General features: G+C 53.1%; 1 protein-coding gene across 2 annotated transcripts; it reads left to right on the forward strand.

The window, feature by feature from the left end:
* Positions 1-4,495: 4,495 nt before the first annotated feature.
* On the forward strand, positions 4,496-19,124 carry EPHB6 (EPH receptor B6). Of its 2 annotated transcripts, XM_037150341.2 has the most exons (19): positions 4,496-4,799; positions 5,080-5,277; positions 9,848-10,011; positions 12,039-12,239; positions 12,519-12,583; positions 12,850-13,603; positions 14,322-14,477; positions 14,765-15,115; positions 15,229-15,353; positions 15,556-15,718; positions 15,943-16,057; positions 16,289-16,341; positions 16,558-16,677; positions 16,792-17,039; positions 17,324-17,497; positions 17,822-17,971; positions 18,227-18,420; positions 18,547-18,702; positions 18,808-19,124. In XM_037150341.2, exons 4-19 carry the CDS (start codon positions 12,140-12,142, stop codon positions 18,914-18,916), a joined length of 3,033 nt encoding a protein of 1,010 aa, XP_037006236.2. In that variant the 5' UTR covers positions 4,496-4,799; positions 5,080-5,277; positions 9,848-10,011; positions 12,039-12,139; the 3' UTR covers positions 18,917-19,124. The 2 variants fall into 2 exon arrangements, with proteins under 2 accessions (XP_037006236.2, XP_037006235.2); XM_037150340.2 differs by lacking the exon at positions 5,080-5,277.
* The last annotated feature ends 38 nt before the right edge of the window (positions 19,125-19,162 follow it).

The following is a 19,162-nucleotide window of genomic DNA, read 5'->3' on the forward strand; positions in this document are numbered from 1 at the left end:
TTTGCCTTTTGTGTATTCAATGTCTTCTCGCTCCAGAATTATCATTTTAAGGTTAAAATTGCCTATTGTATTTGCAGGTCTTTCACCTTCTGTTATTTAAAAACAGTCTATTCATGTCTCACATCTAGAATGTCTTCCCAGGTTCCTGTTAGATTTCACTGGTTTATTTTTCCCGGAGTTTTGTCAATTTTCCTCTTTCTGCGTGACGGAGTTTTTATTATGGCTATTGTGCTTTTCCTTTTTAAAAATTTTTCCCACTGCCTTTTATTTCAACCTTTAAAAAATTTCCATATCTGCTTGTAACTCTCTAAGCATTTAAGTGGAACTCTTTCTTAACTTCCTTACATCTTGGTTCCATTTCTATGTTGCCTCTGATTTTCAAAAGATCCCAAGTTTTATGGCTGCGGTGGCTTACTTATTCTTGATAGCAATTTGTACCCTGTGATATTGATGCTTAAAAGTCTGATGGGTTAGATTCTAGAATTGTGTATGAATGGAGGGGGCAGGGAGAGAGAGAGAGAGAGAATGACTCTAAGAAAAGGGAGCATCCAGCAGCTGGAGAACAAGGAAGCGATCCAGCCACATCTCGACCGACAGGCAGATCTTGGAGCAGGCAGGCAGGTTACCCTCCTGTTTGGGGGAATGAGGATGTTTTCAAAGAACACCATCTTGGACCAGAGCTGGAGGACACGATGGCAGTTGACAGAGGAGCAGAGAGGGGACCACCTGCTCCACGGTGGGCATAATGGCATCACCTGTCTGGATCCAAAGGGAGCAGACAGTACAGACAAGGGAAGCCACAGAGTGGAGCGGAGCCCTTACCAGCCCTGTCTTGCCAACATCTTATTAAGACCCAGGATGCTCTCAACTCTTATTGTTTATATGAGTAACTGCATAGGGTTTGTTATTGTTCTTTTGAGTTGATGTCAGTTATTTTCATGGGAGACAGCTTCTAGAATGTCCATTCATTCTACTAACCACCTAGAAATAATCTTTGAACATTAAAAAAACATATTAAAGATGATGGTCTGGGGGGAGAGGTGAATACCAGCAAGGATGCCCTATGAAAAGCAGCCATCTTTGTGGACTGCAGGAAAAGATGTAGGTAATTATGATCAACCACAGGCTGGTGGTTGCCTGTCTAATGTTCTTTCTCTCCTCTCCCTAACCAAACTTTAATTGTATTCAGTGTCCCATGCAATGCCCAGTCCCTTTCAGATGGGGTCATCACAGGGCACAGTCTTGGCCAATAACATTATACAAGGAGATGTCACAGGGTGGAGCTTCCAGAAAGGTTCTTTAAAGGGTGCTAACTCAGCTGAAGCTATGCCCTTTATTCCGTGCCTATCTCCTTTTTCTTAACTACAATTAACAGAAAGACGACTGGCGCTCTGGCTGACATGCTGAGAACTGAGGAGCAAGACCACCCCTAAAAACAGAGGGGTAGAAACAGAGGGGTCTTATTGACTTGGGGCTTCAGAGCAGTGCTGAAGCACTCCGAGGAAATCACTGATGTGGAAATACGGTTTTTCTGTCTCACGCAGCTGGCTGTCCATTCCATAAAACATTCTGTAGTGAGAGAACAGCCCTCCTCTGTCTCTGCGCACTAACACTTCCGAGTGTCTTTCCCTTAGCGCTCAAAGTCATGTCAAAGTGCAGACTCTCATGGGTAACTTTTGAAGATCGTTTACATTCAGCATGCATTAGGGTACCAATCACCATTAGTCTACAAATCAGTGGCAGACCAGGTGTGTCCTGAAAACAAACCAGTACTGTGGGAGAAGTCTAGAACACTCTGGAAATTTCTAAACAGGCAAAGAATAAAAAAACAGTTCCATTGTATGAATGGGTATTTGACGCTTTTATTAGAGACTAGACTCTGCAGCTTTTGGGAAGTAAGGTCACACCTAGAGGTCATAGGGCTGCCAGCCAGATCAGGAAAGGGCCAGGACCCCTGCAAGGTGGGACCTCTGGAGCTATAATTAATGTTCTGGAATAAGAGATCTGGAGACTCAGCAAATTCTTTTATTGCTTTTTACTAGAATTCTTATCACTGAAATTACTTACAATATTCCTTGTTTATAACATCCACTTGCATTAGCCATTCCAAAGGGAAACAAGGAAAGAGACTATTGCACACCTTGGGGGAGCAATAGCTGCTGAAGAGAGAAAAGCCCGTGGAAGCCAAAGCAGAAAAAAGCTGCAGAACCAATCAGAGCCAGCCCAAACCACCTGGCCTTTCCCACCCAGGAGCTTCTTCTGGGCTCCAGATTTGCACTACAGATGGTTGTGTCCCAAGAGCCACAAACTTTGTTGTCCTGGCCTTCTGTGCAGAACAAGTGTAAATACTATATTTTATTTTATTTACTTATTCTAAAACACTCCTAAGTACCAGTAGGCGCCAGGCATTGAAAAAAAAAACTGTAGCAAAGGTTTATGTTCCACTTGAAAAAGGAATTCGTTATTTGGTTTTTCATAGCTGCAGAGAGCTATATAAGTTAATGCATTCTGTGCTATCCCCCTGCCTTTAAAATTCACTTTGATAACAAATAAAATATTAGGATACGGGGGCGATCACAATCACAGAGTTAAATCTCTTTGCCTCCAGAGTTCCATGAGCTTTCTGTGAAGACTGGATGCTTCTCATATTTTGTCAACAACAAATAATAACTAATTACATAAACCTTGAACAACCACAACTTAATCTCATTTTCTAGGCACACAATGGGGCAGTGTAAACAATGAAACAAGTCAGACAATAGATAGGAATAGATGTACTTTTACTATGAGGTCAATATACGATATGTTGCAAATTACTGCTGGAATGTCTGAATCTTATGAAGTTACGTCTATGTTTTGGTTTGGTTGATATTTTTATTTTTAAACATCACTTAATTCTATGCTTTCCAAAAAAAGGGGGGGTCCAGTATATCCATAGCTTCCGGGTGATCAATCGTATTGTTAGTGCACCAAGAATCCTAAGTTATATAATACTGTATAAGGCGTAAATTCAGGTTTCACAAACGTATCCTAAAGCTTTGGAGATAACATTTGGAAATGAAGGTGATTCTCTACCACTTACTCTCAGAGCAAAAGGGCAGAGACAAGATACTGTTAAGACTCATTAGTGCAAAGTGGACTTGTTAGTGATGTCCAAACGCAGAATCATCCAACACCATTAGACTTATTAATTAACTCCAGATATTGGGAGAGAACAGCCCCCTTGCCAAGCAGGGATTTCTTCAGCCACCATTATTTTTCCTTCCATCACTCATTCAGCCAATTCATTAAAGCCCGTTTGTTTCTCCCAGGTGCCTCCTAATGAGTTTCATCGTTTTGTTTATTGTGCTTGTTGGCTCTCAGATCTCTTTCCCAATGTTCCTCGGTTTCTGATGGCTCCTTAAGTACCAGTCTGGATCAGCCCATTTGCGGCTAGTGCTCTAATAAACGCAAACGTGTCTTGACGAAATGAAGGACTTTGGAGAATAAGATGGGGCAGGATAGGAGTGGGAAGGAAAGGCCAGGGCGAATTCCACCAGGTGCCTGTGTTCCTTGAAGGAGCCAGCAGGTGGTAGCAACACCTCGCTGGAGGCCCCAGCCCAGGGCGATGGTAAAGGAACAATGGACCCCCACTCCTGCCTGGGGTTTGAGCAGAGGCCAGGGGGTAAGCGGAACCAGCGCTCCTCGCAGCGCCGGCTCTGTTCCCCATCCCTTCCTTCCAAGAACCTGCTGAGTCCCATCCACCACCTCTAATGGCCCTGGAGAGGGTTCTCTCTGCAGAGCCGGCAAAGGCGGCACTCAGAGGTGCAGCGACTTGCCTGGGCCGTGCAAAGCCAGGCGCCGACACCAGGACTTCCCCTAAGACCCAGACTTCCTTGCCCTTTGGGGAGGGTAGAGTCAGAAGCCCCGACGATGACAAATATCCAGGGGCACGAACAGGCAGAAGAGTTTAGAGGCTGATCAGAGGTTCAGACCTAAACGCCCTCTCCCTTGCTGCCTACGCGCCCGCACCACCCCGTACCCTTTGAGAAGTCTCAGTTTGTCTTTCCCTCCACCCTCTGCTTTTCCTTTTTTCTTCCTTTTTTTTTTTTTCTCAGTTCACACCCACCTGAATCCAAACCCGAGTAGGAACTAAAACTGCGGGTTTAGTTCCTAGAGTTGAAGCAGAAAAGCAGGGCAGGGGAGAGCGCGCACGTGTATGGCCCGCTGGCAACCCTGCTCGCCCAGCCCGGGTACCACTGGCCCCTCTCTTCCGGGGCCTGCGTCGGTCCCAGTGGCTTTAAACGCGTCTCCCAGGTGCTCGGATCCGCGCCTCCGCCAGGCCCCTCGCGCGTGCCCACGTCCCTCCGCCCCGTGCAGCCACCTCGCTCTCCCGGCGCGCTGGCCGCCTGGGCCGGGAGGGCGGGCTCGGCTCCCCGGAAGAAGGGAGAGCTGGGCGGCCGCAGGGGCCGGAGAGGGGCGGGCCGGGCTGGGAGGGACGCAGAGGGGCGGGCCGGGCCGTTCTGGCTCGAGCCACCTCTCGGGAGCTGAGCCGCCGCGGGCGGGACCCGGGACCCAGCGCGGCGACTGCGAGCGCGACGCTGGCCCCGCACGATCCCCAGCGCCCCGCCTCCGGAGCAGCCCCGGCCGCCAGCCACCGTCCCCTCTCCCCGCCGCCTCTGAGCCCGGGAGACGTGCTGCGAGAGCGGACTCGGGCCGCGGAGAGCGGGGGCCCGGCACCGGAGCGGAGACGCGGGCGGCGCGGGGTGAACGCGGTGCCTCGGGGGCGCAGACCTGCAGAGCCTGCGGCCGGCAGAAAGGTGAGCCCGGGGGTCGCAGGCGGTTGTGGAGGGTGGGGTCGGTGCGCCTGGGGACAGAGAGATGAAGGTTTGCAAAAGTAGATGGTCCCTCCACACAGGGCCTCTGCAGACCCTCGGGGACCTCCTGGGGAGAGAAGGGGGTTGCCGAGTACCCCTCCCAAGACTAGAGCGGGTTCGAGAGGGAGCGCGGAACTGGCCCACCTGGCTCCCCCGTCCCCTCTAAGCAGCCTCATTGACACCCCCATTACCCTTGCTGCCGCGGTGCCCACTGTGTTTGCAGACACTCCTCGGGCTCTGATGTGAGGGTCCTGCTATAGGGGTCCCCACAGAGGCTGGGCTCCAGCCTTCTGCAGAGATTCGCCCACCCCTCCAGTGGCATCCCTCCAATCCCGGTGGAGCTGGGAGGAGCAAGGAAATTGATTCCACACCTGCCCCCAGCTCCCCACAGCTCTCCTGCTCCCCACCTCCATCACCACAGGTAAGCCTTGGGGTGGTGGGAAGACTTGGTTCTTGCTCCCCAGCCAAAACCCCAAGTCGCACCAAAGCGGACTGCTTGCTGCTGCCCCAGCCCCGCCCCTCTGTCTGGGAGCTTGGCCCCGCCAGCCCCCACCCACCAATCTTGGCTGTCTGGCCCCCTCTCCTCCCATCCCTGGGGGAGCTGGCGTGGGCCCAGCGTAGCCGATGTTGTAATGTCCCTGGCAGTGCCCGTGGAGAGAAGCGGCTGGACCTGTTCCCAATCAGTTAACCTGGGCCAGGCCCTCTGCTGCCAGGGGAACTTGACTCAGTCTCTGGAAGGGGAGATGCTGGTTCGGTGGGAAAGGGGCTCTGGGACTGTGGGCTGTGCAAGGGAAACTGGCCAAGTAAAGGGGCTCTGGGGACTGAAACAGCTGGAAGCTATTCAGAGGGACCACTTGGCTCCTTCTGGGTGATGGACCTTTTCTGGCACAGGAGGATTAGGGTCCCGGCTTCTCTGTACCTACCTAGTGGCCTAGCGCGGAGGACTCCTTTGGAGTCTGTTGGTTCATTCAGGGTGCAGGGAGATGGCTGGCAATGACACTCCTGTGCCACCAGGATGCTGGAGAGCCCCAGGCAGCCATGGGCTGAACGTGGGGAAGGCAGGACCATTGCTTCTCTGGGCCAGCTGCTGTCGGTCCCAGCTCATCACCATCTCCTGAGCTGGCCCTGGGCCCTGTGTTCATACTGCACTCCCTGCTAGGTGGAAGGGAGAGGGGGCAGGGGGAGGGGGCTGGCAGCCTCATGTTTCCCTTTCTCTGATTCCCTGCCTCTCCCTGCCCTTCTGCAGAAGCAACTCCTGGGTCAGAGAGCAGTTCACAGGCAGACTAGGGTTGGAGGTGGGCCCATGGGCGTCTGAGGACCACTCTGGATCTCCATTGATGGACGTGTTCACACACACACACACACACACACACACCTCCCAGCACCCAGCACCAACACCCATCTCACGTCATACTCTCTCCCTTACACACTCTTATACTAGTTCTGGTCCTGGCACTCGGGGGCTTTCTTCCACAATCTTCCACTTACTCCTTGTGCACACACATCGACTGCCCCAGAGCCACGCATGTCCCCAGTCATTGCACAGCCGGAGTAGCTTGTTCTGAGTGGCCGTCTGGCTAAACCCAGACACTCCCTGTATCTTAAGAGCCACCCCCGGCTCCACAGTGGGAGGCACATTCGTCAGCATCTTCATGCTCTAGGGGACAGTCTCAGGGCTGGAGACCTCAAGGGACACAAGACTGTCCTCTGCTGGGTAATTCACAAATTGGCTTCCCCAGCCAGGGAAGAGGGGCTAGAGCGCTGGAGGACAGCCACCTCCTCACTGTCTGCTCTGGATGCTGCCTTAAAGGCCAGTGGGATCCCTTACATGGCAGGAGGCCGACTTGAGACCAGGTCCAAGGAGGAGATTAAAGGGGAGAGGTTGCAGCATTAAGCTGAGCAAGGATTATCCTGGAATTTCCTGGGCGTTTAAACAGCTGCAGAACAGGACGGAGGGCAGGGCCTGTGTGCTGACCCCTCCCACGCTGACCCTGTGGCTAACAGGTGTAAGGACCAGCTCAGCAACCACACTAGAGATAAAACCATTATCAGCACCTTTGCCCTTGGGACCTCCCCTCAACCCCCGAAGACCCCTGCAGCCCGCTTGGGTTTACTGCATGTTCCCATCTGAGCTCACTTCACAGTGGTGCCCCTCCTGTATCTTCTGTAGGTCCAGTCCCCTCTGGTCCCCTCTTTCCTTTTGAAGTCCCAATTCCTACATTCTGTAAGAGACTCGAGATGTTATCAGTGGGACAATGGGAGCTTCTGGGAGAGCAGCTTAAAGAAAATCCAGAGATAAAAGTTCTTTGCTTTTCTTGTTGGCATTCTTTTGCTCATTCATTCCCAGCTCCTCCGGCCTCTCTATCTCTGCTTTCTTGTTCTAGGTGAAATTTTCTAGATATTTTGAAATCCAGAGGAGGAAAAAGAGGGGAGAATAAAATGTAAATGTTATAAGCTCTACTTGTCTAGGTTTTTAAAGTATTTCTGTCTTTATTTAGATTTTAATTATGTGATGTTTGTTTTAATGATAAAAGTAAGATGTGCTCTCTATAATAAGAGAAACATGTCAAATATATGTAAGATAAAGTGACTACCTCCCCCCTTCAAGTCCCACCTCCTAAGGTAACCAATTTTAATGCCCAATACACTTCCGCCATACCTTCTCCCAAGTCTATTTGGCTTATTTATTTTTAAAAATTAATTTTGTGGATGGAGGTACATCAACTATATTGTCTGCTTGGTTTCTTCATAAAATTATCATATTTACCATGTTGGTTAAAGAACAGTTAACTTTTAAAATTCTTACAAATTTATTCCTGTTTAAGTCTTGCATTTTTATAGAGAAGAGAAATCATACGCTATGATTTATTAACTAAAATTCTATACATCTGTAATCTTTGCCAGTTTCTGAAACAAAAATATAACCCAGATACCTAAGAAACTGCCATATTTTTGCAAACCAAAGACATGTAGTAGGCTGTGGATGTAGAGTCTGTACTATACGAACAAGACAGAAAGGGATAGAGCCAGAAAGGAGGCGAGAAAAAAACAACAACAACAAAAAAGGAAATCACAGAATGCAGTTTTTGTCACAGGAATCTTGGTCTAATCAGTCTCATTTTCTGAGCTATCATTTTATAGCAATATTTCTGCTGTTTCTGGTGTTTTATTTTAAAAGCATGCACACATCTGAAATTTGAAAGTTTTCCCGATTGGGCTAAGTTTTCTGCTCTTTCATGGGTTAGAGGATTTCTAAACGATGCTAATTTCTTTCACTGGTTGGAGAAGATAGAGGAGTCTCAAGCAGGTCACAAGGAAGAGGACCGGGAAGATGTCCTAGTCCTCAGCCACCAAAGGCACCTTTGAAAACCAAGTTCTAAGGCCTCCTTATTTAGTATTCTAGGCATGTGTGTGGAGTATCCATATTCTTGTCACTTATATTTCTGCCTTTGAACTTGTTTCAGAAGACTATGCAGTGGCCCCGACTAGTGTGGCTCAGTGGGTTGAGCATCATCCCACAAACCAGAAGTGGCAATCAAACCAGATTGGTTCGATTCCTGATCAGGGCACGTGCCCGGGTTGCAGGCTAGGTCCTCAGTCTGGGGCATGTGAGAGGCAACCAATCAATGCTTCTCTTGCACATTGATGTTTCTGTCCCTCTCTTTCTCCCTCCCTTACCCTCACTCTAAAAATACATAAATAAAATCTTTTAAAAAGTAATCTGCAGTGGTAAGAATTAGTTGACAGCAATTTCTTTCATAATCTTAATGAAGTTTCTTTTTTTATATTTTTATTTTAGCCATAGAGATGCACTCTGATTCTTTTTACCAACTAAAAAAGAAGAGAATTTATCTGGTTTCTTCAATAAGCGAGAGCTGACCTAACTGCCTAGTCCCGCTCAGCCACAATTCTTTTTCTGAAGAAACCTATTTCTAACCTGCAGTCTTCTGAAGCCGAATCTAAAAGATGTCCTCATCAAACAGCCAAAGTACACTTTGGGGTACTTTATCATCCTCAACCATTTCTTTTTAATGATTATCTCTGTTCTTAGTAAAATTAAAAAAGAATTCCTGAAGTGGCAATCCATTTTATTCTTTCCTTTCTGATTCCTCTTGAGGACAGAAGCTGAGTGGCTTTAACATGTTTTATAATTGCCTTTGCTCTTTTCTGGAATTTCTGGAGAGAGGCCAGCTTCAAGCTGTCATTAAGATGCCTGAGAAAGTGATGCATACACACCCCATTACAAGCTACCTTGATACTTGTGTTGTGGGTCATCAAAGCAAATGCTTTGCCATTCCTCATCTTCTAGAGTGTTCCATATTGCACAGCATCTTTTCTCTTGCGTTTTGTTGCCCTTCAAAAAAAATTTAATTAAGATGGATCTAAATTGTTTTTTTATCCCTTCTCCATGATTATTTGCCCAGTTGGTGGGTTTAAGAAGACACAGTGCTTATAATGCCTTCTTTGTACGGACTCTGGAATCCATCCATGCTCTGACGGAGACTATTTTAAAGAATGTCTGCTGGGCAAATGGTATCACAGCCTTCGCTGTGTAAAGACTTTGTGTGGGCATTTTCAGCTCTTGATAAGAGCATTTCTAAAGGCTCTCTAGCTCTGGGCAGAATATGGTTGAGTCAGGCATGTCTCTAAGTTAAGCCACTGAGTCTGGGGGTGCGCCTGCCACGTGAATTAGTTCAGGATAGTTACTAAACAGCCCTTAGGAATGGGGCTGTGCTTTACACTTTGTGATCTCCCTGTTCTTGCGATAGGCATGTATTTAATCTGTGCATGATTCCAGTAGCATTTGGCAAAGGACTTTCGCTTCTTAGGAATAATATGCCCTATGGAAATGCTTCTTGCTTTTTCCCAGCTTTCTTGCAAAATGACTGACAGATAACAGGATGTACGTTTCAAGTGTACAACGTGGTGATTTGGAAATGCTCCTTTCTCACCTCCATGTGCCCTAAGTTGAACTCTGTCTTTCACAACAGGGTTCCAGAACCAGGAAATGCAAATGACAGCGGCCAGTTGGCAGATACCCACCACACTACCAGCTCATTCAGGTGTAGAAACGGTGTCTTTTTACGGGAAATACGTGGTGTTCACACTGAAGGCTTCATCTTCCTGTAGAGCCAGCGTTACCAGAAAAAATTAGGTTAGTAAAAATCAAATCATGCTTTTCATGTTTATCAAAGTGGAAGATAGTTTGATTTTAGCATGGTTTCGAATGTGCCATTTTCAACAGCACTGTGGATCACAGGGCCACAAATATCCAGGAAGACTCGGGTTCCGACCTTCAGCTGGCTTTCTCTGTTTACTAACTCAGTCCTGTGTCTTCCCACCAGCCTGTCTGTCTCCTTCTCAACCGAAATAAATGCAGCCTGCTGCTCTGGTCCGTGCCACTCATGGACTTTTGAGACTCAGTCAGGAGGAGAGAGATTGGCCACCACTCATCAGCACTGATCTCCAGGGCCTGTTTGTTGTCACCGTGACCCTGGAGGCAGCCATGCCTCCTGTCAGGTGCCTGTGGGCTGCAGCACTGTACTTGCGGGCCTGGGACATTTTATGTGAAAGGGGAGCTCATGATTACACAATCAGTCATTCTGGCGGCATGCACACTATTTCAATTCACTTCACTAAACAGCTATTACTACGGATTTAAAGGAAAGTGTAATAAATGATCCACTGGAAAGCTTATATGTATATATATATAATTTTAAAAAAACAAAAGTTAAAGGAACACAATGAGTCTCCCTTGTACCAGCTGCCCTCTAGTCCCTCCACCTCTCTTCCCAGGCTTTGTCTACTCATTGCAATGGTGCACATGCAGATACGTACATCATTACACGCCCAGTCTGCACTTTATACCGCTCTGCACCGGACTTCCCCTGGACAACTGTTTTCACATCAGAATATAAACAATAGCCCTTATTCCTTTTGAAGGTTGTGCCATATTTTAAAAAATTTTTGCAAGTACAGTTGACATACAATAGCTTATCAGTCCCAGGTATATAAGAGAGTGGTTAGACGTTTATATACCTTACAGAGTAATGGCCTTGATTGGTCTTGTACCCATCTGACACCACACACATCTATCACAATACTATTGGCTATATTCCCCGTGCTGTACTTTACATCCCCGTGAACCATCTTCCTAATTATGAAGAGTTGCTTTGCAGTCTTTTCCTTCACACACAGTTCTGCAATAAATATCCTTGTTGGAACATCGGTGCAAAAGGATCCAAGTATATGGCACCTGAAGGACAAATTCTTAGAAGTGAAGCTGCTAGGGGGACATCCCTGACTGTCCTTCCAAGAGACTATTCCAAGTTGACCTTGTGAACATCACAGGGCCTCCTTTCCATGCCTTTCCATTAATAATGTTAATAATTAACATTATTAATCTCACAGGACAAAATGGCATGTCCCTGTTGCCTCAGCACGCTGCCCTTTCATCCTGGGCAAACTAGAAGCATCTTTGCATATATCGAAGGCTGACCTTTATTTTTCTATAAGCCATAGAAAAAATGTGCCCCTTGTGGAGAAAGGACCTCACCTGGGTTCACGGAGTGTCAGTATGACAGACCTCTGTAGCTCTCCCATCTCGGTATTCGCTCATTCCTTAGATAGAGTATTCACCCCAATGTCTCCACACGTCTGTTCTGGCACCTCTCTCCCATCATACCCTCCAGCTCTGCTGCAGCGGTCCCTCTTGCTTCACTGCTTCTCTGAGGTGCCTGGAGTGTCCAGGTGTGATGGGGATGGGAAGAGGTGGGGGAGCGGGAATCATGTGTCCCCAGGGAAGGAGTAACTTTTAACCCACTTGCTTCTGATGAGAAGTATCTCCCAATGCCCGATATAGGGTGGCTGGAGGAGGGAGGAAGAGAAGAGGGAAAATGAAGAGAAAGAACTGGAATAGCTCCTTCCAGAAGAAAAGGCTGAGACTAGGCCAGAACTAACTACCCTGTGCTCTAAGAGGGAAGGTCACGGGGGCCAGACCACCAGCACAAGGCCCTCTGAGCTGTGGGTTTGGCACCAGTCAGGAGAGTCAGGTCCCTGCTCTCACCCCACGGTCAGTGCTGGGACAGGTTGAGAGCTATAGAAACAGCAACCTGAGCCATTATGAAGCAATGCAGTTACCTCCCCCAACCCCTGGCCTCTTCTGGTTCTGTGTCTCCCTAGGAAGTGAGCTTGGCTGCAGCCCCCAGGTCTCTCAAAAACAGCAGCCCTGCCAGGGCGCAGGGTGGCAGCCAGGGCAATGGTGGGAACCCTGAAGATGCTCCATGGCTGCTGAGGGTACTGCCCGGTCAGGGAGCAGAGTGGTGGGCATGGTGTGCGGCGTCTGTGTCCTGGTCCTGGTGTCCTCTGTTCTGGCTTTGGAAGGTAAGAGGGGGTGGGGACCCGAGAAGCCCCACCTGCCTGCAGAGACCCTGTACAGGTGGGAAGATTCAGAAAAAGCAGAAAGAGGGGGAGGGAGATGGGGAGGGTTTCCGAGAAAGCCTCCTGGCAGTCAGCTGTACCCCACTGGTGAGTTAAATGGGCCAGGGAAGTAAATTCTGTTCTTTCTCGTGGACATGGCAGGGGGCATAGGGCAGCAGGGAGCGGGTTAGCAGTGCTGGTGGGAGCCTTGATCACTGCTTGTTGCTTCTTATCTTTGGGCAGAGGTATTGCTGGACACCACTGGAGAGACATCTGAGATAGGCTGGCTCACCTACCCACCAGGCGGAGTGAGTGTCATTCTGTCATTCTGAACCCATTGCCCCTCCCTCACCCTGCTCCCTGGAGGGTGGAAGTCAGGAAGGAAACCATGGGTAGGGACTATTGGAATGAGACCCTCCCTCCAGAGGAACAAGGGCTTCGGGGTATCCTTTACCCAGCTTTGCATGTCATTCGTTTTAAGTCTCAGTGGAGTAGACATGCCCCCCACCTTCCTGCACCCTCCAAGTCTAGAGGTGCTGACACCCATCTTCTCCTGCCCCGCCCCTCGCCGCAGTGGGATGAAGTGAGCGTTCTGGATGACCAGCAGCGCCTGACTCGGACCTTTGAGGCCTGCCACGTGGCAGGGGCCCCGCCGGGCACCGGGCAGGACAACTGGCTGCAGACGCACTTTGTGGAGCGTCGCGGCGCCCAGAGGGTGCACATCCGACTGCACTTCTCCGTGCGGGCGTGCTCCAGCCTGGGTGTGGCGGGGGGCGCCTGCCGGGAGACCTTCACGCTCTACTACCGCCAGGCCGAGGAGCCCGACGGCCCCAACAGCAGTTCGGCCTGGCACCTCAAACGCTGGACCAAGGTGGACACGATTGCCGCAGACGAGAGCTTTCCTGCAGCCTCTGCGTGGGCGCTGGAGCCCCAGGGGCCGGGGCCCAGGGCTGGGCTCCAGCTGAACGTCAAAGAGCGGAGCTTTGGCCCTCTGACCCAGCGCGGCTTCTACGTGGCCTTCCAGGACACCGGGGCCTGCCTGGCCCTCGTGGCCATCCAGCTCTTCTACCACGCCTGCCCCTCCGTGCTCCGTGCCTTCGCCTCCTTCCCCAAGACTCAGGCCAGTGGGGCCGGGGGGGCCTCCCTGGTAGCAGCTGTGGGCACCTGTGTGGTTCATGCAGAGCCAGAGGAGGATGGAGGTGGGGGCCAGGCGGGAAGCAGCCTCCCCAGGCTGCACTGCAATGGGGAGGGCAAGTGGATGGTGGCCGTGGGCGGCTGCCACTGCCAGCCTGGGTACCAGCCTGCACGTGGAGACAAGGCCTGCCAAGGTGAGACCCCCGCTCTCTCTCGCTCGTCCAGTCTCTCCCCACCTGGCCTGACCTTTGGGCTCCTTTCGTGAACACACCTCAAACTTCATTTTGCCCCTGAAAGGTCAGGCATGGGCTATTAGAGGGAAGGATTCCTGTTTATTTCCTCAAGCACACAAACTCCCTCTCATCCACTCATCAGAGAAACTTCTAGCACCTTCTGGAGACATCCACAGTCATTCCTGAGGCTCTGAGGGCTGCAGGCCTAGAAGGGGCGAAGGAGATCAAAAGGGGCTGAACTGGGTTATCTTGGGGCAGGGTCCTTTGTCCGCCTTTGCCCTGTTTTGGGGGTGGGCTCATCGTGGGGTCAGGTGCCCAGGATGCAGGTGGAAGGCAGTGAACCCCAGCTAAGGAAGGTCCAAGGAGAAAGATTCTGCTGCAGGTGGAGGTGCAGGAGGTTTCTGCAGGGGGGGTTATGCAATCCAGCCCACAGACACCTGCCTCTGGTGCTTGGCCTGCCTGTAACCCCCGCCCACCTCACTTTTTCCATCACTGGAAATGCAATTCCACCCCAGCGAAGCAGCAGGAGTAATCTCTGCCTGAGGGAGGGAAAGTGGGAGGAGAGGGTGGGGTTCCATCTTCAGAGAAAAGGAGGAGCCAGGCCTGTGCATTGGGGGGAGGAGTGCTCAGGAGGGGGTAGAAGAGGGCACTGAGGCCTCCACTCTCCTCTGCCCCTCAGCCTGCCCTGAGGGGTCCTACAAGCCCTTGGCCGGGAACTCCCCCTGCTCACCGTGCCCTGCCCGCAGCCATGCCTCCGACCCTGCAGCCCCCATTTGCCCCTGCCTGGTGGGTTTCTTCCGCGCCAGTTCTGACCCTCCAGAGGCTCCCTGCACTGGTGAGTCCCCCACCTGTCCCAGGGGTGGAAGCAGGACTGGACGTGGGGCCAGAAGAGGAGGCTCCTGAGGGCGACCTGTGGGGCTGGTGTGCGTTGGCCTTGACTCCTCTTCCTTCTGTGTCCTTGTTTACTCCCCTACCTGTGCCCCTCTCCTCGACCCCATTGCCCCTGGACCATTTCCTGTCTTTCTCCTCCCACCTGCCTCCTCTGCTTTCTGGCCCCACCCCATGCTGTTTGTCTCCTCCCTCCCTGAATCACGGCCTCCTTCCCTGCATCCGCCCACCTAGGCCCTCCTTCCGCTCCCCGGGAGCTCTGGTTCGAGGTGCAAGGCTCAGCGCTCATGCTGCACTGGCGCCTGCCCCAGGAGCTCGGCGGGCGCGGGGACCTGCTCTTCAACGTTGTGTGCAAGGAGTGCGGACACCGCCAGGAGCCTGGCAGACGGGATGCTTGTCACCGCTGTGGGGATGAGGTGCACTTCGACCCCCGCCAAAGGGGCCTGACCGAGAGCCGGGTGTTAGTCGGGGGACTCCGGGCACATGTGCCCTACATCTTGGAGGTGCAAGCTGTCAACGGGGTGTCCGACCTCAGCCCTGACCCTCCCCAGGCGGCATCCATTAATGTCAGCACCAGCCACGCAGGTGAGCACTTTCCTCCACCCAACAACACCTTACCTCGCCTCCTTAGGACCCCTCTCCTATTTTCGCCTTCTGGTCCCCAGAAACCCTCGTACTGACTGACTCCCCCATCCCAGTTCCCTCCGCAGTCCCAGTGATGCACCAGGTGAGCCGCGCATCTAACAGCATCACGGTGTCCTGGCCGCAGCCAGACCAGACCAACGGGAACATCCTGGACTACCAGCTGCGCTACTACGACCAGGTGGGGCGGGGCCGGGCAGCCCAACAGGACTGGGGGAAGCTTGTCCTGCCCTTCATGGGGCTAGAGGTAGGGGGACATGGATGGGAGGAGGGAGGGTGCCCAGGAGCCCTGTGGAAGGTGGGAGGTGCTAAAGCCTTGGAGGTAGGAGCAGGGGTGAGGGACTGGGACAGCCCAGCAGGGAGTGAGTGGCTGTCACCCCCAGGCAGAAGATGAATCCCACTCCTTCACCCTGACCAGCGAGACCAACACGGCAACTGTGACGCAGCTGAGCCCCGGCCACATCTACGGCTTCCAGGTCCGGGCTCGGACTGCTGCGGGCCACGGCCCCTATGGGGGCAAGGTCTATTTCCAGACACTGCCTCAAGGTGAGAGAAAGCCTGGATAGATGGGGGGCAGAGGGTGTTAGGGGTGCTGAGGAGAGGCCTGGGGCCCTCCAGGCCAGAGGCTGTGAGGAGAGAGCAGAGGCTGAGTGAGGATCTTAGGGTCTGTGGCTGGATGCAGGTGGGTAGGTGGGTGCGTGCTGGGCTGTGCTGCTGAGTGCCCACGAGAAGCCTTGACCACCTGTGATCCTGGGCGGCTGCTTCCTCAGGCGAGATGTCCGCCCAGCTTCCAGAGAGACTGTCCCTGGTGATCGGGTCCATCCTGGGGGCTTTGGCCTTCCTCCTGCTGGCAGCCATCACCGTGCTGGCTGTGGTCTTCCAGAGGTGAGCCTCTCCTCGCCATGTCCTCATACCGATCACTCTGCCTCACACCCCCAAGTCCTGGGAGCCCAAAGCCCAGTGCAGAAACCCCCAAACCCGGCCCCTACCAGGGTCCCGTCCATGTAGAGGTGGGAAGGGGGGAACCTGGTTCCCAGCTAGCCAGACACGTGCGTAGGGGTAGATGGGGGAGGAGCGGGGACGAATGTCATCCCATGACCCCGGTTTGTCCCTCAGGAAGCGGCGTGGGACAGGCTACACGGAGCAACTGCAGCAGTACAGCAGCCCGGGTGAGGGGTTGGCGGCAGAGGAATGGGGTCAGATTGGGGAGCTGCAGAGATGAAGAGCGGGGGGCTTGGGGTGGGTGTGCACCAGGCGAGGCCAGGCTCCCCTGAGGTTGCGGGGGCCTTGTTGGCACATTCTTCGGAAGTCAGGGGGCATGCCTGCAGTGTGTGGGCGGTCCTGGCTTGCACCACACCCTCATAACACACCCCACACACCTACAGGGCTGGGGGTGAAGTATTACATCGACCCATCCACATACGAGGACCCCTGCCAGGCCGTCCGAGAATTCACCCGGGAGGTGGATCCTGCCTATATCAAGATCGAAGAGGTCATTGGGGCAGGTACTGCACTGGCTGGGAGGGGGGCCTGGCAGGGTTCCTTCTAAACATGGCCAGACATCGTCGTGAGCCCAGCGTCCTTCCCCGAGCACCACCCAATCTCCACCTGTCCCCCAGGTTCCTTTGGAGAAGTCCGCCGAGGCCGGCTGCAGCCCAGGGGCCGGCGGGAGCAGGCTGTGGCCATCCAGGCCCTGTGGAACGGCGGCACCGAGAGCCTGCAGATGACCTTTCTCAGCCAGGCTGCCGTGCTCGGCCAGTTCCAGCACCCCAACATCTTGCGGCTGGAGGGTGTGGTCACCAAAAGCCGGCCCCTCATGGTGTTGACGGAGCTCATGGAGCTGGGCCCCCTGGACAGCTTCCTCAGGGTCAGTAGGCCTAGGGGAAGGCGGAGGGCCAGTGGGCCAGGGAAGGCGTGCGTTCTAGATGGCTCCAGAGGCAGAGCCCTATACCTTTGCCCCTCCTGCCTACCTCCAGCAGTCTTCAGCCTCCACTCCCAGGCCATTTTCTGGTTTCCAAATCCCCTGCCCTCTCATGCGAGTTGACATCTGCTGTGCACATGGGTGGGGAACCTCAACGTGTGTGTGTGTGTGTGTGTGTGTGTGTGTGTGGTTTCCTACCCAGTAGCTGACCTCTGCCCCCTGCCCCTCAGCAGCGGGAGGGCCAGTTCAGCAGTCTGCAGCTGGTGGCCATGCAGCGGGGAGTGGCTGCCGCCATGCAGTACCTCTCCAGTTGTGCCTTTGTCCACCAAGCGCTGTCGGCCCACAGTGTGCTGGTGAATAGCCACCTGGTGTGCAAAGTGGCCCGTCTTGGTCACAGCCCTCAGGTAAGAGCACAACCTTGGGGGCTCTGCATTCTTCAGCAGCAGGTGCTGGAGGATGAGCCAGAACCTGGGGGCGCGGGTGGGACCTCGGGCGACATATCATTGCGTTCGGAGGGCTGGGGCTCACCTGTGCTCCCTCCAGGAGAGAAGCCTGGGCAAGGGAGGCACTGAAGGATTTCAGGAACTGAGGCCACTGGGGAAGGCAAACACCCCAGAAACCTGGGACCACCTCCTGCCCCTCCCCCAGTGGTCACAGACTCTACCAGGGGTCCCCAACCCATGGCCTGTGGGCTACATACAGCGGGTACTTTTGACCCTATCTCTCAGGGCCCAAGTCGGATGCTTCGCTGGGCAGCCCCAGAGGTCATTGCACATGGAAAACATACGATGTCCAGTGACGTCTGGAGCTTTGGAATAGTGATGTGGGAAGTGATGAGTTATGGAGAACGGCCCTACTGGGACATGAGTGACCAGGAGGTGAGCTCTTAGCCTGGACATTGCAGCTTCTCCACCCCCCACCCCCAATCCTTTCAACCCATGGGCTTCCCTGACGCACATTCTGAGACCTCCATTCTCTGATCCCTCCCTGAGATCTCATGGCTCTTGTTTTCTGTTTTTAAGTTCCTTTACCACTGCGACCCGTCCTCCACAGGCCATGCCCTTGCTTCACAATGTACTCCTTTCCACTTGCAATAGCTTCCCCTCACACCACACTCTTCCTGTGATCCCCAGGTACTAAATGCAGTAGAGCAGGAGTTCCGGCTGCCCCCACCTCCAGGCTGTCCTCCTGGACTACATCTGCTTATGCTGGACACTTGGCAGAAAGACCGTACCCAGCGTCCCCACTTTGACCAGCTGGTGGCCGCATTTGACAAGATGATTCGCAAACCAGAGACTCTGCAGACTGGCGGGAGCCCCGGGGACAGGTCTGGAGCTTAGGGCTGGAGTCTGGGAAAGCCAGGGGGGCCATCAATGCAAACTAAAAAGAAAACTGAGGAGCGGGGACTAGCATTGAAGAAGGGACTTTGACCTGCCTGCCCCTCCCCCCTTAGACCATCCCAGGCCCTTCTGAACCCTGTGGCCCTGGACTTTCCTTCTCTGGACTCACCTCAGGCTTGGCTCTCAGCCATTGGACTGGAGTGCTACCAGGACAGTTTCTCCAGGTGTGGCCTCTGCACCTTCACTGATGTGGCTCAGCTCAGCCTGGAGTAAGCAGGGAGAGGTGGGTGGGGGAGTCCCTGGGCCTGAGGCCCAGGTCCTGCCTGGGACCTTGGACAAGCTGGCCTGGATTTGATCCACTCCTTCCCCACCAGAGACCTGCCTGCCCTGGGCGTTACCCTGGCCGGCCACCAGAAGAAGCTGCTGCACCATGTCCGGCTCCTTCAGCACCACCTGAGGCAGCCAGGCGCGGTGGAGGTCTGAGGCCTTGGCAGGAAGCAGTGACTGACCCTGCTTAGGACACAGCCAGGACACAGGTCCGAGGAGGGACGTGGGAGACATGAGCCAGCCCCGTGTTGTCCTCTCACTCCTGGAACACTCAGCCCAACCTCTAGATGCTTCCTTCTGTCCTCTTCCCCTTCCTACCTTCCCTCCCCGCATTAAAGGGAAAGAGGGGGATTTGCAAGCTGGAGGTGTGGTGAGGCCTCAGTGTGCAGGGGATGCTGGGAA

The sequence above is a fragment of the Artibeus jamaicensis genome, unplaced genomic scaffold (assembly GCF_021234435.1).
Source record: "Artibeus jamaicensis isolate MK-2021 breed Jamaican fruit bat unplaced genomic scaffold, CSHL_Jam_final scaffold_2172, whole genome shotgun sequence".
Classification (NCBI taxonomy): Eukaryota; Metazoa; Chordata; class Mammalia; order Chiroptera; family Phyllostomidae; genus Artibeus; species Artibeus jamaicensis.

Coding starts and splice junctions, on each gene's coding strand:
- EPHB6 (XM_037150341.2), top strand. CDS start 12,140: ATGGCTGCTGAGGGTACTGCCCGGTCAGGGAGCAGAGTGGTGGGCATG. Junction 17,972..18,226: donor GGGACATGAGTGACCAGGAG/GTGAGCTCTTAG, acceptor TGTGATCCCCAG/GTACTAAATGCAGTAGAGCA. Junction 18,421..18,546: donor GGCGGGAGCCCCGGGGACAG/GTCTGGAGCTTA, acceptor CTCCCCCCTTAG/ACCATCCCAGGCCCTTCTGA.